Raw genomic sequence first — 19,207 nt, forward strand, 5'->3', positions numbered from 1 at the left:
GCAGCACTGGTGATGGAAATGGTCCAAGACACGCATTTGCGGCGCAGAGTATAGATTTATGGTGCGTTACATGAAGGAGCTGGTGTTTTGCTTTTTTGATACTATAAACTTCCATTGTACCGCAATCCATAATGAGACACGTTTATGAAGCTAATATTTGCCCATGCATTAACCATAACGGGACCGGGTGGGTGGGGAAGGGGATAAAGCTTGGTGCCTTTGAGCCCCGAATCCACATGTAGGTACCAGTGCCTTTGTCTTCTGGGAAACTAGATATGCTGGGGGGTCTCAGACTCCTGCCTTCTAAGCACTGCCATCGTGCCATTGAGCAAAGCACTTAACCTTAAGATGCGCCTGGGGTGCAGTATGTGCTCTGCCATTCTCCCGGCTGGAGGGAAGGCACCGGCCCTGAACAAAATAAAAGACGCCTTTCCCCTTTGTATGGTGTTTCACTTCAGCTAAGGCTCATGGAGCTAGGACTTAGCTGACATGAAAACAAGCAGGTTACGGCTTAGTGTTTATAGACTTATGAAGGTGTACATTAAGAGCCTTAATTTGCACCTTTTGAGATAGAAGAGATTTAATCCATGACTGGCAAACACACGGTCCTGGTCTGTTTTCATGACACACTGAGCCAAGTCCTATAGGACAAAGGACTTTTGCAGGGCCTGGTTTATGACGCTTTGAACTTGTAATTTATTTTCGTTCGTAGGCGATTCTGAGGGGATGAGAGGGAATCCATGCAGACAGTATAATTGTGGTCCAAAAGCAGATTTCACAGATCACACTGATGTTTGTAAGGGAGTCTTTTATAATCATTCATATCACAAAATTGTCATGTGCTTCAGATTGCCAGCGTACAGCATTTAGTAGGTGTACCAGTCCCGTTAGTCTTACTGCTGTACCATTAACACGATGAAACAAACAAAAACAAAAAACTTTCAATATTTTTTTCTCATCTCACAGTTTACATGATTCTCATTCTGTCTTATGCAGTTTGGGGAAAGGGCATGCAATTTCAGATTAATGTGTGGAAGCAACATCACACCGTAGGTAAAACACTCTGCTGTGGTGAATGGTGCAATGGTGTCTGGCATGTGTCAGGTTGGGATCCGAAGTACTTACCTTCATAAATACATTTTTAAAAAGATATGAAATATTGCCTTTTTATCTACCTTTTTCTCTGGTTCTGCATTACAACCTTTCTTAAACTACTTCCTATATCAGACTATCCACCACCCATTCATGTCTCTCCTGTTATACATGGATGTGACATCTGTCTCTTGCTGCATTTTGAAATGAAATGCAAGGCCACTTTCTGTTATATAGCATCACTGCTAACAAGTGCCGTTCAGCACCGTGTTCGTAAATGCACATATAGGCATATATCCAGTAATAAAGTGGACAGGGCACCATCTTGAAGATGTATCACTGCCTGCATGAAACACTGTGGGATTAAACATTACCTTAAACGATTAAGTAGATAATAGATAAAGATTAGGTTTTTCAAACGCTGCTACATTCCTTTAACTCCTCATCTTAGATTTCGCACTGGAATAGAACCATCCAGTGAATGTGCCTAATAGAAAACAAGGAAGCCAGGTGTCATGTCATTGAATGTCACCTCATTTACTATCCTCACAGTCTTGGCTGGTGGGGGGGGGGGGGGGGGGGGGTAATTGTTTCAGCAAGCGCATATTAATTGAGCGGACGCGCAAGAAAGGTGTTTACTTAATTACTTACAGATCATTTACAGCGGATAGAGCACCACATATATCTATTTTTAAACATATATATATATCGTTTTAAAAATATAAAGGTGTGAAATATTTGAACGAAGCGAGAAAGTAGCCTGAATTAAACATTTTAATTCATACTTGGATGTTGTTTTAACTAAAACACTCTGCTTTCAGGGTAGGTAGATTAAGATACGTCAGCCCTACTTGTGGCTTTCTGGAACAGTGTAGTAAAAGTTAATATCCCATTTACAGAGTACACATTACATAGATTATCCCTAATGTCTAATGACCCCGAAGAAAACGTATTCCAGAATGTATAAAAGCGAGCTAACACGACAACGAGGTTGCTTATTTAGAACAAAAGCCCCTTCAATTGTATTTGCGTGTACAAATACAACATTGTTAGTAGATGTTAGTGGGGACTAGACTTACCTTTCATCCTACATTAAGCGTTCGTAGGGTAAGAAATGCAGTAGTCGATGGTGCGATTCTTCACACGGAGAAAAGAACTTTCATTTAATCCATCACTACTCATCTCTAAACTTTTTAATCCCTCTGGTGGGATGTGTGCTAACTTTCAGGGGGAGTTATTTACATTTAGATGAACACTAACTCGGACTTCGAAGCACTGACCAGACAGCAGTGATCGTGAGTAAAATGATCGCACTTCGGTTCATATTCGAATATTAGAGTGGGTCGCGAAGAAAACGGGCGATGGGGGGTTGGAGGCGAATCGAGTTAAAAATGTCTATTCGACATAGCCTGCTAACTGTGGAGTGAGTCAACACCCACCGAGAAATGAGACACTGCTTCGCATTATCCATGTGGCACTGAATTAATGTTGTCGAAATTGAATATATCAGGATGTTATGGACACCGTAGCCTATAAATCACTGGGGCGAGAAAGGAGCTTTCACTAGCCCGTGGAGGGAAGCGCAATTAATTTCCGCAAGCGCAGGCCCCGTGATTTACGAAGGCGCGGTTCCTCGACGCGTAAGGCTGAGAAAGGTGAGCTCTTGCTGATGTAGCTACAGGTCATTTATCCTATGCGCCAGTTGACATTTCCTTTCTCTCTACTCACGAATCATTTTACTGACAGTTTATTCAAACGTTTGTGACATTTAACGTGTTTAGCCAATTTCGACAATAGCAATTGGAGTTGAGAGCACGATAATAGATAAAACCCATTATTGTCATAATATACCTATTTGGCTTTCCCGCTAAAGCTTAATTACAAAGCATCATTACTCGACACCTACGAAAAGCAACATAGCATATTTTTATCAGTTCAATTACTCGAATACAAAAAGTAAGTGCTATTTTTTATTAAACACTTTCAACATAAAATGTAAAAATTAAACACTGGTACATAATAATAATAATAATAATAATAATAATAATGTTTACTTGTTTACCAAATAAGGTCTGCAAGTGCATTCACTGACTTCAAGGCTTTTTGTGAGGGAATGTACAGCAAGATACATTGTAATGGTTTCATCTGACAAGTGTTTTTTGTTTGTTTGTTTGTTTTTTGCTCTGTGTTGATGTTTCTGTAATGCCTCTTTTGAACTATTCTCATTAATGAATATGCATACTAGCATCCACACACTGCTGTACATACAAGCACATGTCTGTACACACACACACACACACACACACACACACACACACACACACACACTGTGATGAATTCCTAACTGCTGTTGATAGGATAGTTGTGACCTCCGGGGATTTCCCCCCAACATTTTGTCACAAACATTTACCAAAATACAGACACTGCAAAACTGTTGGATTTTTACAGTTATAAAGCAAGAATAGCTTCCCCCTCTTACTGCTTTCCATCCTAAAGACACTTGCCCCAAGTCCATTTACCTCCTAGGAGCCAATTAGGAGAAAAATGCTAATATTTTTGCGGGTCAAATAGACAACAAAGGAAAAGCAGCATTACAAAATCATATAGTCCCAAGTGTCTAAAGGGAAACACGTCTGTCCCTCAGGCATTATGGAAAGACGTGTTTTTCACACAAAGTACTGCAGCTCAGTCAGTAAAAATCTCATTCCTTTTTCCTCCAAACAAGTAAAATCTTCTCAAAGACAATGTAGTATCTTTTTGAAAATGCTCCATGTGTTGTAGTCCAAAACTGGAATAGGTCAATACTCAAAAATTATACAAGCAATCATATGTCCCACAAGGTCTGTTCTCATTTAAAAGCCCCTACTAGCAGAGGTCAAGTCCCTGCTCCCCTGCACTCTTCAAATCCGATACTGACTGATAGATCTGATGGGCTTGCCTATGGCTGGCCACTTGGTCATGTGTCGATAATCTCTTGCACCGGCGCAGGTTCCAGTGGGAGGCTGGTTGCGTTTGGCAGGGCTTGTCCATGGCCCACCGAGTTCTGCTGGATCTCCATTGCGATTCCTGTTGTGTTTTCCCGTGCTGGAAATTCCCGGGTCTGTTTCCGGTACTCAAGGAAGGTGCAAGCCTTAGTGGCAATGGCTACCACATTTTTGCCAACGAAGATGGTGGAAACGCGACTGTCCTGAAAGAGAACCATGTTGACACCACGTATGAGGATGGTGACCACATTGATGGTGACCAGGCTCAGCATGGGGTATAACATCATCTTTTGGGGGGACACGTTTTCCCCCTGCACACTGATCTCACTCAGGGATACGCAGGGCAGGATCAGGAGGAGGATATAACAGTAGAAGAACATCAACCCTTCCGCCCAAATGGGCAGACCCGTCCGCTGCGGCTCCCAGAGGTTCGCCTGGATGTCCAGCAGGTCCAGCAAGTCCAAGGCCACCCAGAAGAGCCTCCCCCTCATGTCCTCCTTCTTCCTAAATGTCCGAACGTATTCCATGCTGTCCAATGCCACCAGGACCAGGTAGAGGCCCGGCACGCACACAGACAGGAGTAACGTCAGCGCCTTGCGCGCCACCGTCTCCAGGCTCTTGCGGTCTGCCTTGCAGTTCTGGAAGACAAAGTAGAGCTTAATCTCCAGCACGAAGATGTAGAGGAACCAGAGAATCATGGCGTAGCCGCGCCGGGCCGTGCGCACCTCCGCCCCCACCCACACGGCCACGTAGCGGAGCACGATGAGGAAGCAGACGTCGCCCACCAAGACGATGATGCAGACGCCGATCTTGCGCGGGCCCTGGTTCTGCTCCACCAGGTAGGCGTCCATGAAGGCCATGCTGGTCATGACGACGATGGTGGTGAGGCAGACATGGCGCTTGTCGGGCGGAGGCAGGACCATGGCGGGGGCCACCACCGCGAGCTCGGGGTCGCTGCTGCGTCCTAACCTCTCTTCTTCCACTCTGGCTGCGGGTCAAACGAGTTTGCTTTCAATTACCCGATCCCAGTTACTTTACATTCTTTGAGCTCTCTCCTTTTATGTTAAAGCTGTGTCCCATGTCTCTCAGGCTTAAATACGTTACGGTAAATTGAGAAACTGCTTTCGTATATCTAATCCTTGAGACTGAGCATGACTATGGGAGTCATTTGTCTTCCTTGCCAGAAAGGGAACAGCAGCAAATGAGGGATTTTTTTTTTTTTTTTTTTGTACTGTAATTCTGGTATTAAAAATTAGCCAGAGATTACAGCATTCAAAGACATTTAAAGTCTTTACAATTGGGGCATTGTTTCTGGAAAAGATGCAGTAATTCCGGTTTGAAGGAGCATAAAATGATTCAAGGCGAGTGCTGGAGCCGACCTGCTTTGCAATGGAAATGTGAATGTGAGAGAGGAAAGCCAAGCTCGTAGCCTGGTTCTGGCAGGTGATTCCTCTCTAGCCCACTGAATGGAAGAGCTATCAGCTCATTACTCACTGAGGTCCTATTGATCCCACTAGACTACTGTGGCTGCAGGCCAACTATGTCTCAGCATTTATGGATCAAATGCCATTATTTTTTTACGCACCCACAGTGCATACAGTGAGTGAGGGGAATCCTTAGTAGCGCATTCCCACCAGGTTGAGCATGTGTGTGTGTGTGTGTGTGTGTGTGTGTGTGTGTTTGAGGTCATAAGCTTCGGGTTGAGCAGAATGAGAAGGAAGCCGGTTGCGTGCGCGGGACTGAGGTTCACCGAGTCTGACGGGAAATGTGAGGTATAATCCAGATTAAGCGCTCAGGCCGTCCAACAAAACGAGTGAGGGGTCATCGCATGTCCAGAGACGGCGGTTGAGGGATCGGGCAGCCGCGGACGATCGACTCTGCAGGGCGTCCATTCATCACCCAGACGCCGGCGCGGCAGCTCCAGGGGCCATCGCTCGTCCATGGCTCCCCCTGGGGAAGGCCTGTTCGCTGGGCACCAATCGCATCCTGGTCCTGCTCGCCTGATGCAGCCTGACGGAAGGAGAGGAGAGAGAGGCACGTCAACACGCAGCTGATAATAACCCACAGCTCGCTGTTGCAGGCGCATGTTTCAAAAGGGGGCACTGTGTGAGATTAGTTAAAGACCGTGTAACAGTTTATTGTCGTCCAATTCCCGCTCACAGTGCAGCTGCAGTGCACCTGGTAGAGCTGGTAACGTGAGGTACTAGAAACACCAGGAAAATGGATTCACTTCCAGGGAGGACACATAATGTCATAATGATAAATATTTAACTCACTTTGGATAAGTAATGTTGTAGGACTCATTAGGACATTTGTGTTCTGCTTAAAAATAATAGCTAAAAGGTCATCAGATATCTAATGAGAACTATTTTATAATGCACTGGCTCCATGACTTGAAAAACTTCAAACAAAACAAATTGAATGCTTCCACGCTTTCAAATATCTATAGAGGATGACCTGTCACACCTAATAAATATATGTGTGAGTTTTCTCCAAGAGAAAAGTTAAAGACTCTTAACTTTCTGAACTGTTTTTTCATTTTTGAGGCACTCCTACTCTCACACATTTATGTTTAAAACTAAAATGAGTAAGAGCAGGGAAAAAAAGCCCCTGCTATCTCCAGAGCATCGATGCGTGCCAGCACAATACTGTTAATTATAACCTCCTCTGCAGGTGGATCAGCCAATGAACACGCAAAACAGTTCTCCGAGAACAACTGCTTTGGAAGATTATAACGCTCTCTCAATCTGATCGCACCCATATAACAGTTATGCCAGCAGTTACATGTCTGAATCATATAATTTTTGTTGTTATAATGCCTACAATTTGGGTTATTTTTTCTGTATTTTGTGTAATGTTTTCAGTGCTTTGCAGTGCAGGTGTGTTAGGAGCAGCCAGAATGGACTCACCCTTTCAAAAATCGTTTACATGTCTCTGGCTAAGCGCCTTGTTACTTTTACAATGACATGAGGCAGCTTCTATTCAGTTCTCTTACGCAGAATATCGCAAAACCTCTTTGCCAGGACAGGTGCCAGGACGTCAAGAAACACTTTCATCTGATGGTTAAAGCATTAAATCCTTAAAGTTGATCATAAAAAATGACTTGTAACCTCATCAGTTTGAGAAAGTGACACATTTTAATTATTTGCATGAATCAGACAAATTTGTGCAGCTATATTCATGGTGGAAGGTCCATTAGAAGCAGCCTGTTTAATATTCAGACAGGATGCTTTTGAAGATTGTCTGATAGTGAAGGTCATCCCACTCAGAGCGTCCAGCTGACATTTTTGAACATTTAACACAAACAATGAAGACCAGACACAAAAATCACAGCCCCTATCACTTATCTTGGTCAACAAAGGCCAAATCCCCACCCACATCAAAATGAGACATTTTAACCCTATCCAAATATATATTTTTTTTTTCAAATTCTCTCCTTGTCTGAGAGAGAAGAGAGTCATAAACAGTTTATAGGGTTATAATGTTTATTTGAGCTGTACCACATGTACACTGCCTAGCTGCTATTTGCGTTCTGAGTTTTCCCATGCCTGACTTGTGGTCTTTTTAGCACTTGCTGGCAGGAATAAATATCATTTTTATACTTGTCTACTCAAACAGAACTATGAAACACAGGGTACCATGGACAGGGCAGGAGTGGAGTGACGACAATTCCTAACAACCACAGGGGAACACCAGCTGTCTACTATTATAACGCTGGCCTGCCACATTCGGACCGTTTCGATGCCAAATACTCTCGTCACACTTCGAGATGGATGGCATTTTAGGATTTGCCTTTGTATTTTTCCCCTTTGTTCCACTCTATGAAACGCCATCCACACAGCTTTCCCAAAGAGCTCACATTCTGTTCAACTATTCTATTCGACAGTGATGCAGAAGAGTGATTTTTGAAAATGGTTGCGAGCGAATGGGGGTAAGGGGTGGGGGCTCGCTGTGCTGCGAGCTTCTGCCATTTTATTTACTTTTTCGTGCATGTCACGCTGACATTTAGATAAACTATCGTTCACGTTTCACATACAACCTTGGAGGAGAAACAGAGGCACAAGCTAACAATCTCGTAAAGCTTTTTTTTTGTTTCTGTCTCCACCCAGACCTTTCAAAGGCGAAACAAACGCTGTTGGTTTTTTATTCTCGATCTCAGCTCAAGGGGCCTCAGAGTTCTTTGGCGCCACACTTTTTTTTGGTCTCGTTTTTGGAGCAGAGTCCTGAGAGAGGCTGTAAAAAAAACGCCGCGTCCAGAGCCTGCGGCAAACCCAGGCTTTAAAAGAGGAAGCAGTCCCGCGGTGTTCTTGCCGCTCTGCTTATGCGTCGGGATCCTTTCATAGCTGATCGGAGTCTGCGGGAGATGCAGGTGTTACCAACGGGGGACACCTGCTTTCATCTGCGGGCTGTCGTGAGGATGCGTGCGCTCTTTCCTGATTCAGCAGCTACTGCAACTGTGAACTGTGCACGAGTGGGGGGAAAAAACGGAACGAGAAATCACTTTGTTGAATGAACATTAGGTAGAGCATGCAAACCAATTCTAGTATTTATAAAAGAAAGCTGTTTGAAACAATTTGCTGTTCACAATGAATGAAACTGCACAGACAAACAAAACTCCAAATGACCACCTGCAAGCTATTGCTTCTCCGTGTCATAGCGTTGAGTTTTTTAAATCTGTGTAAACAGCCATGAATGGGGCGTCGATTCCCCCGCCGAAGATGAATCGACTGATTAGCCCATAGCCGCGACTCTTTTGCATACCAACAATGTACCTCGCATATACATCACAACTTAATTTGACTCTTATTAATTAATTCTACTAAGAACTCGTTTCCAAATGGAAGGGTATTACGGGCCATCGTGAGTCATTATTAAAATAGACCATTTAAGCGTTGGAGTGATATTAAGACCCGCTGAGCGCCACTCGAAAAACGTCCTTTGTTGACTCGCAGATCTGGAAATTAAAGCGGGATGAACTTTCATAGTGCTGGTGAAGTATTAATCCAGTACGCGTCACAGCTGGGTGGGTCGTCGTCGCCTTCTGAAGACTGGTCTTGCAGTGCTTTACATATCAATGATATTAAACTGGTGAGTGGTGGCACCTGGCTTTGTCAGACTCTCTGCAGGGGTGTGTCCCCCATCGCCGGGGAAACGGTTGCTGGGAGTACAGGGTGTGATGCAGATTTAGCCAAGGAAGGCTCAGTCCAAAGAGCACAGCAAGTTAAGTCTTTGTATGAGACGTCACGGTGTAAAATCATTATCAGTTTTACTGGAGAAAAAAAGGTTTGGTTGCCTTAAATATTGAGCACATTTAACTTAAAATAGTAAATTTGCAGAATGAATAAGGGATTATTGTTCTGTTACCTGAGTGATTGAAGGTCAGTGGTCTCAAATTTTAAAGCAGACAAGTTTTTAAAAGCTAAATAGCTATACATAATGTGTGTGTTTTACATGATATTGCAGGTGTGTTTGGGGATACGAGATAAATAAAGGACTTCCTTGAACTCTTGCATGGGTGACCAACTTCCAAAACCACCTCACCTGGCTGTTCACTCTGATAGCTGCTCATGTCATGGTGTTTCTTCCGTTGTATTCGTACATAATCAGTACAAGTGCTTGCAATGTGCAGGCAAGCCTTCGCATATTGCAGGGGTTTTTTTTCTAATCTTTTAGTGATCTTCCATGTGAAAAATGTACAGCATAAAAAAACCTTAGAGTTTCTGTCATTGTCTGAAAGTACATTGGCTGAGGAGCTCTCAGCGGGGAGCCTGACAGCTTCATCAGGTAATTCTAGTCTATTGTCTTCATTACCTCAAAATGGCTTCCATATGTTACTCTGGCATAAGGCCACCTCTGGCAGAGCAGCAGGTGCTCCCCACGTCCTGTGCTTTCTGACGAGCACGCAGCACCTTGTCGGACTGCCTCTCTTAATTGACTCTCTTAATTCCCCAGGTACGCACGCGGGAACATTCTTTCTGGGACAGGCATATGGGCACGTGCACGTAGGTCACTGTCCCACTGCAGGAGTGCATGCAGACGTCCTTACTGAAATCTCCTAGGTTTGCTAAGGCACTTCGCCATAACACAGGAAGAAACACATTTCCACTCGGACACAGAAACTGACGGACCTGACTTTTCTTTGTTTGGCTTTTCTTCTTTTTGCAGAGATGCCAAAGAGATGCTATTGTAATCTGTTTCCCTCTCTGTGCATTCGGGCTCCTGGAGAACGTCCCAACGCAATCTTTAAAGGACGGACGATTTAATTATTAAATTGTTCGTTTCGTTCCCCTTTAGTGTTCGGAAAAAGCTAAGCGTCTCTGGCCCTTTAGTGAAAGTCATTTCAAGCGTGTATTAATGCAGTGTCTGGAGGGAAAAAGGTCCTGAGATTGCCTGCAAACTCGTACATTTATTCCCGTCATAATCATTCTGAGCACACTCTCATTCAGGCGTTTCGCGTAGACCACAGTCAGACCATGAAATTAAATTACGAAAACACAGTTGTTGTTGCATGGTTATATCGCATATTTAACTGTAATGACCCATTGTGAAAAATTCCTCTCTTCTTGACACTGACCCATAATCATGGAGGAATAAGAAATTATTGGTCGAGCAGGTCAGGAGCTGCGTCGGCAGCAGAATGTGTAATTGGGTAATTAGAATGGACTTAGGAGAGACTTGTTCACTAGTGCTTTATGCAGTTTAGGCATTATATTACCCAACGTGTGGGTGATGCACACTAGGCATCAAGCATTAAGGTTTACAGACTATGGATTACTACACGGTCCAGTTGTTGTGTCAAAGTGTGGTGTTATGACATTTGTAAACTACTTTGGAAAGTTGTTGTTGGGGGATGTCGGGTGTCAATTCATAACTCATCTATATTTAATATTCCATTCATGCCTAATTCATATTAGACCTGTGGGAGTCGATAATTAATAAAAGCTGTTTGCCATTTTATAAGAGGCAGAACACGGGCTCCTAAACACTCCGTTTACATGCCTAATTGTTCATCTTTTCATCTCTAATCGTTAATCTGCAAGCCTGCTTTCATGAGGAATAAGAACTCCATATTCATTCATTTTAACTATTTTACAAGCTTTGAGATGCTATCCTTTTGACAAATGTAGAATTCAGGCAGCATGCACAGAAGCCTCTTTATTTCCCTGAAAAGTGCATTTTTCAGTGCGGGGAAATTACGAAAGAAATGTCAATCTAAATGTGTTTCCTAGGCACAAAGCCGAATGGAAGACCAAACCGAGCAGGCATGAATAAGTTGTTCTGGGTGTGTGTGTGTGTGTGTGTCTGTCTGTTGGGTGGGGGGGGGGGGGGTGTAGTATTTAGAATGAAGCAGAGTGCACTATCCTCCTGCCAATCAAACCCCGAGGAAGAATTAAATGTAAATCGCAACCAGTAAGATATGGAGGAGCACAGGGTTAGGAAGTGCAATCACGTACAGATGTCATGTCTCCGATTAGCTAGATAAACATTGTGCCATCTGCCTTGCGCTAATAATGACCCATGGAGCAACACACATTTGTCGACGCGAATGCCGCAAACTTCTACGTATGAACTCATTTTGCAAAGTGAGAAAGTAGGTAAAAAAAACAGCAAATAAATAAACGACCGCAATGAAGATCTCAGTGGTGCTGCCAGCGTAGCAAACACATTGATTTTTGCAACGAATCGTGTTTCTCATTTCTTGAATAATGATTTGGACTTCATTCTACCTTAGGCCAACACTGATTCTCACTCGGTATCTGTCCAGGGAGCTTTATTTAATCGTACAGTGTCAATATATTTCTTTTTCTTTTTGTATTTGGCTCGTGCTCTTCTCCACTGAGGGTTTCCCCATCCATCGTTTTCTGATAGCAGCCCGCTATTTATGTCCTTTGGTAGAGCAACTGCTCCGCGTGTCCGAATGGGCTCCCAACTCCCCTCTTCCCTAGAGAGTTTATGTAAGCAAAACCAGTCCAAAGCCTGTCCATAATATTTTTCTCTGAAAATTTGAACCAGTGATTTGTATACTGATATTGCTTAGCTGGTTGCCTGTATAACTGTTTTTAACCTCTATAAGTATTGACTTGTTACAAAAACCATTCTGAGTTGTGGTAGACAGGCAGTGTGGCTTGGAAGATGCAGCTGGGAACAACAGTGAAATTTCCTTTTTCTCTTCACATGCTCCATTGGCTTTCATAGATATGAACTCGCTCTGTCCACAATGAATTGAATCCATATTGAATTGAAAGTGAAAACCCAATCCCATCACTTTTGCCAGTGCCTGCTCTAAATAATGTATAGCTGACATATAGCTCCTGCATGCTAATTTACCCTTTTCATAGATGTGTATATTATGGCAGTCATAACATCAAATATTAGATTAAAAATCCGTTTTTTTCGTCTATTGTGAGCTTAGAGATGTTCAGGCTTTCAAAACAGTGTGATTTTTGATGGAAGGAACTCAGATATCCTGTTTTGCGGACACAGGCTTCAACCTCCACTCTTTTCTCTCTCTGCAGATGCAAATGAACACGTGGTGTGATTACCACATGCACAAAGAAATGTGCATCTTCAATCACACACCATCCAAGGTAACATGAAAGCACTTTTTATTTCCTCCGCCTCAAAAATCTGTTTCAGCAGTAATGACCCTGGAGACAACTGCTTCTGTAGATGAAGAGGCAGATGTGATCACAAATGTTCAAATCTCACTCCGATGGTCCGGCTGGCTGACACGTGACGTCTGCTGCAGCCGAATCCGACAAGTGTTACTTTTACTTTACTTAGAGCAAGACCGGCAGATGGGTATCATAATTGTCTAACTGTCTGGCCATTAAATCTGCTGCAATCGATTGTGAAGTTTTTGTTAACTTCCACCATAGGAGTCCACCTCTCACCCATACGTCCTCTGTCTCAGCCCCCTCCTTTCAAACCTGTTTCCAAAGCTGTTTCCGAAGGCATGCATACTTTAAACTTACGTGTGTTGCCTTGCACACAGAAAATAATTGACAGGTAGGTAGGACCGCCTCCTCACAGAGAGGTTTGCAGATCAGTTAATGCGGCTGGACCGTGTTGAAATTTTCAGTTGCTAATTACAGATCCCTTGACAATGATAAAGGCTTTTCCTCTTTTCAGTGCATCTGTTTTAATGGTAGCTCTCAGGATCTAAAGAGAGCTTTGGCTAAGTGTCATTAAAATCCCTTACATTCATTCTGCTCAGGATTATTTTTCAGGAATTTAACCAATGCTCTAAGAATTTATAAAGCAGTGCCATCAAATGTGGACTAAATAAGATTTTTAAGGCAGTTGTGCAGTGTGAGAACAAGGTCTTCATGTGATGCACTTTCGTACAAAGCCCTCATATAAAATGTTAACAGGCATACATTCTTGTGATGTCTTGTAGCCACTGGTGCAAGTAATGACCCTTCAGCCATGATACTAGCCTTCAAGAATTTGCTGTCTCACTCTAGAGCTCCGAAGCAACTTTCTGACTCCCCCTAATCTTGTCTTGTCACACACCAAATATATTATCCCACAACACCCTTCCCGAAACAAACAGCCAAAAAAAAAACCCTTTCCTAGCACTGGAATTTATCCTGAGTTTACTTGTCTTTGTCTTCAGAGTGCTTAAAGAGACGGGATGGGTTGGTATCAGCCGATGGAGTGAGTATAGATCCCAGAATCACCTCAGATTAAGTTAACTGGCTTCCTGGGACACTACAGGTGCCTCCATCAATTATTCTGTAAGAACTGTTGTCAGTAGTGAGCATCAGCCAACCAATCAAGGACCTGGACTGGGAAATGAATAATGATCAGCTTTGGGTTGATAAACACATAATAGATAAAAACAGCTCAAAACAATAGCTGTGGGAAGTCTAGTTTCTTGACTTTGAAGTGAGAAGACTGTTCTATGTGTCACTCTTCACCGTCTACACAGATAACAGTGTCTTGATATATGTCATAACAAAACTAGGTTCAGTTGGTCAGCACTTTATCGGAGAGCTTTCTCACTTCTACTCTATTATCAGGGACAGTCCACGAAAAAAAAATCAACACAGATGCCAATACGCAGTGCCGGTGTCCCTGTGACATCCGCAGCTAGACGTCTGAGGATTGGCTGTAGAGTGCAACGAGGAGCAGCTCTAGAACTGATCCAGACAGAATGGAAAAGGAATCGATCTTACAAAAAGGATCTTGTATTTTCAGAGGCAGTTAGAAGTTAGAAGGTTTTAGTAAATTCCACAACTCTAAAAGGGAAAGGTTCGGAGATTTATAAAATTCTGAGACAATCTAATTCCTCCCTGATCTCTCTCAGAAATGTATTGCAGATGAACAATGATGGTCTATATGTGATAATGTCTTTGTCACTCTGTCCTGCAATAAAATAACTTAACAAAACTACAACTGCACCAAATCTGTCCCCAGTCTGTCTCCTATAATATCAATGCAAGACTTACAAAAAAAGAATTGGTTATTGGTAAAAGATTTCACAAAAATGTTCTGAATATAACCCATGAAAAGTGCTCATTTAGATATCTTTATAGTACATATGTAAGTCACTCATTAGATGCTGTCTCCAGTACATGTTAAGGACTGATATCCTATGCAGCAAAGAAGTGCATTTTGCTATATGAGAACAAGGAACAGCCTCCTCAATTTGACTGAAACAAACACTAAATAAGATACTGCCTTTGATTCAGACAAACACTAAATCAAATACTGCCTTTTATTCCAACAAGCACTAAGTTAATATTGCCTTTGATTCAAACTAACACTAAAAAAAATACTGCCTTTGATTCAAACACTAAATGAAATAGTGCCTTTGATTCCAACGAACACTAAATGAAATACTGCCTTTGATTCCAACAAATATTAATGAAATTCTGCCTTTGGGTCAATTAATGCAAAATTTAAAAAACAAGTTTTTGTTTTTTTAAAAAATCTGGAACCCATTCATGAATGACCTATGGCCTGTGTATTTCGGCCTGTCTCAGCCTGTCTATGTACTCCATGCAATACATTTAATAGAGCCTGTCTGTAACAAGAATTCTGAATCTTGTACTGGCCAGCTTCATATTACTTGTCTGGTCAATTTACATTTAAATTGCTATCTCACGTATAGCATTACGTTATTCTGTAATTGTTTGCTTTATTTGGCTGTATGTTCCCCACCCTTATTGTTGATTGTTGTGCATCTGTCTTTTTTCTTCAAGTATTAGAAAACCAAGAAATAAACAATAAAAAAAAGTACCCGTGAGCTCATTCATAATTGCTGTTTATGATCATCCTTCTGTGTTGCATAAAAACACGCTGTGAGAGTTCATTCTCTATCATCGGATAGGCTCTCAAAGGAAATGTGCAAATTTGCAAACAATGAATGATGCATGTTGGTTTTTAATGCTGTCTTTATTGCCCACCTCAGATACATAGCTGCTCAGCTCTCAAACCAATGGAAAATGCAGGCCTGTTCTCGAAGGGTTTGCTAGTTCTTGGGAACCAGCTTTGGCACGAGCACTGGCACTTTATTGGCGGTACCAGAGGTATCCTTGTATCAGACAGAAGCAGCCAGCTACTCAATTAAGAGAGGCCCTGGGAAACATAACAAGGCATCACTTTGAAACTTGTTTACAGTGACATCCTGGGCTTAGTAGAACTCAAATCCGGTCTCAAATCCAAATCTGGTCTGGGAATTTGCACTCTCCAAACAGTTAAAGTAAGTAGTTGGCTGTGTTGTCATTGCAGCTGTAGTGCCTGTAGTAATGGGAGGAAAATATGTAGAACCTGGAGCTCGAGGAAGTGATTTTAATACCTCTGTGATTTAAATACCTCAGTGATTTGACTACCTCTGTAATTTGAATGTGATTTGAATACCTCTGCTCATTGATCATTTCACTAGGAATGTTCAAGTCTGGCGCAGCTGCATGTGAGTGCGGTATTCTGTTTTAAGTTGCATTCTGATTTACGCGACTGAGAATTGAAGGCAAATCACCATACCACCCACAAGGCCACCCATCTGATGTATGACTGGTATTTGCATTCTTCTTGTAGCCCTGTAGTTATATTGTTCATTTTTACCACAGTTAGTAGTTTCCAATCCTACTAGCTCACCATGTCTCCCCCATCACACGACACCACCGACGCCAGCTGGTTGCTTGGAGGGAAGCACAAACCCATAGTTCCACCCACACCAACAAGCAGACTTCCAGATTGGTCAGTGCCATGGTGAGGGAGGGGGAGGGAGGCAGAAGCCACCCACAGGGCAAGGCTGATGATGTTGGACTCCCAACCAGGGACAGGTCTGGCATCACCAGGGATCAAACCAGCAATCACCCTGTGACAGGGCTAGCACTTAGACCATGGAGCCACCCAGGAGTCCTATCACCCTCCTCACCCCCAGGATATGCTGAATAGAGGATGAGACAAAAGAGCACGACTTTTGGCATAGCAATGGAAAACAAAGCACAGTCTAGTTCACATAGCAGGGCCTCTAGCCCAGAGAGAGATTGCTTGTTAGAAGTCTTGGTAAATGAAGAGGCCATAGTCAATTAAAATTGGCTTGTGACCTTACCCACAAAGTTCACATGCAGTTGATGAAAGAACCCCATACATACTTTATAATGGGCTGCTTCTTGCACAGTGTTGGGAAGGTTACTTTTAAAATGTATCTCACTACACATTACAGAATACACATCAATAATCAAAATGAGTAACATATTTTAAACACAAGCTTACAATGGGAAGACAATCTGAATAAGGAACAAACTGACAGTTGTACATCTAAACACTGCACATGGACACCAGCAGAGCTTCAACAAAGGGTAGTTATGCTGGACTCTGCCCCTCCAGACTGGACTTTGCCCCCCGGTGTAGTAGGTCAAAAAGGCAACCATAAATATTTACATCTTTTATAATTAAATGAATGCAGGGTTGAGGCAAAACTTGGTTGCCTTTGCTAAATAGAACTTGTGTGAAAGGATCTGGACAGTAGTTAGGTCATTTTTGTTCTTTGCTGTTAAAGAGCTCATTGAATGAAACATTTTTGCCATAACACGCTCCAGCTGATACCCACAGGCCAACTGTATGACTGTAACTTTGTATTCTACTTATGTTATAGTGTACCATCTAGGAAAGGAAAAAGTCCTTACTCTACTTGGAATACACACACACACACACACACACACACACACACACACACACGCGCGCGCGCGCGCGCGCGGCCCTAAATCATATACAGCACAGTCAATGACAGGGGTAAGTATTTACCAGTGCAACAGCGTATAGCTGTCTCCGTCTGAGCGATGCTTTCGCCCGTGCAATCTGCTCCCTGCCAGCCCTCCTCGCCGGCTTTGTTTTTGCTAATTACCAAAAGCGTCAGTCATGAATGAGCCTGTTCATTTCCGTTCGCGTGGCCGTACTCCCACTCCAGTTCACGGCACGAAGTCGCGATGCAAAACAAAACAAGCTGTCAACGACTTCGGCCATTGTGAGGATAGCACCGCTATTTGCTCGGCATTAATTCAAGGTTGGTGATAGACGTGTATTGTAGGGTGACTGAAACCTTTTATCGCTCCGATTCTCTGGAATGCGCACGTGCACGAGAGGTCGAAATTGACTGAAGTATGATGTTTATTATTTTCTAACAAAGGAAATGAATTGGAACACATGTTATCGACACTCTACACAAAGTGCTAAGGACTTTAAGAACGAAGTGTAGACTCAGTAGGTCCATTAGAACTTGGTCAAATTGTTTTAAGAAAACCTTTGAAGTGCTCTAACGTAATGTATTTATCTAACTTGCTTTTACTGGAATTTAGATTCTACAAGTGAATTACTGGTAATGCAATTTAAGCGAATAAAAGCCTTCGATTCTCTCTGAACAGTGGAGGTAACCGCTGGCATCTCGCGGAGAGCTCTATAGCTACACGCAACTCTACGTTTAGCTCATGTTACTGTAATGGTTTTACTGGTCTCAACTTGATGGGGGATGTGCACCACACACACACACACACACACACACACACACACACACACACACACACACACACACACACACACACACGTGAACGTGAGAGACCTTAAAGCAAGTGGAGGGTGGAAAAAGAAGGGTGTTCCCAGGAGACATAATGGAAGCAGTAAAGCACAATAGTAGTCAATATGCCACACACACACACACACACACACACACACACACACACACACACACACACACACGCTATCCTGCTGCCATTAAATTACCTCCTGCTTTATACTTGTGCTTCAAGTGGTTTCCAATAATTCCCTGGTTTCAATACATTACACGGAGATGCCCTTTTTTCTTTTAATCATGCATAATTCATGGCTACACTGTGAGATTGATTGCATGGTCAGTGCTGTCTTTTTGTCCTCAGATTGCCATCCAGCGTGCTTTGGATGAGCGTGTGGGGTTCAACGCATCTCTGGAAGGCCTTGCCGGGCTTAGCTAAATGTTTTGAATTGCTACATGTCTGCTCAGAAAACAACAGAACTTTCTTTAGCATGTTATCAAAAAGAGATGAGCTTTCTCTGCTAATTCCATCACTCTGGTCTGGTGTTATAGTGTAAAACACACACACACACGCCAATCCCATAAACAGACTAAATGCTGCAGTGAATTGACAAATTCTGTTGCAGCTAAATGTCACACTATGTGTTTAACTGAAAGCAATATGTTCTAGAGTGATTGTAAGCTTAACCTCTCTGTTTCTGTAGTGCTTAACTTTTGAAAACTTTAGGACACGCTGGAACCATTAAATAATAACATAAGGATATACAAAATGTTGTATTTCTAAACATTTAATACAATATGTTATGTAATTCTCTTTTTTGCATGTTTCTCTGTCCCACTCATAGTCAAACATGTATGCATGCACACACACATACACACACACACACACACACACACACACACAGACACACACACACACACACACACACACACACACACACACACACACACACACACACACACACACTACCTGGTTTATTAGTTCATTCCTGAGATGTTCCTGTGATCTGTGGCAGTGTCAGCTATCGAGATAAAAGGGATATAATAAAAAGATGTCTGGTGTGACATTTCACCAGCCCATAAAAGTATTATGGTATGATCTAATTTTTAC

General features: G+C 42.7%; 1 protein-coding gene across 2 annotated transcripts in view; it reads right to left on the minus strand.

Annotated features, from left to right (window-relative positions):
- Nucleotides 1–3,080: 3,080 nt before the first annotated feature.
- tmem121ab (transmembrane protein 121Ab) overlaps nucleotides 3,081–19,207 on the minus strand; it is a 35,362-nt gene continuing 19,235 nt past the window's right edge. Inside the window, exons 2-3 of one of the 2 annotated variants that reach the window (XM_081716841.1) lie at nucleotides 5,827–6,086; nucleotides 3,081–5,064 (exon numbers count right to left, since the gene is read on the minus strand). In XM_081716841.1, the coding sequence (XP_081572967.1) occupies nucleotides 4,049–4,999 (951 nt within the window). In that variant the 5' untranslated portion in view covers nucleotides 5,000–5,064; nucleotides 5,827–6,086 and the 3' untranslated portion in view covers nucleotides 3,081–4,048. Of the gene's footprint in view, nucleotides 6,087–19,207 lie in introns of both variants that reach the window. The other variant, XM_081716840.1, reaches the window with a different exon arrangement.

Source organism: Electrophorus electricus, chromosome 7 (genome assembly GCF_041902795.1).
Source record: "Electrophorus electricus isolate QZ-2024a chromosome 7, ASM4190279v1, whole genome shotgun sequence".
Lineage (NCBI taxonomy): Eukaryota > Metazoa > Chordata > Actinopteri > Gymnotiformes > Gymnotidae > Electrophorus > Electrophorus electricus.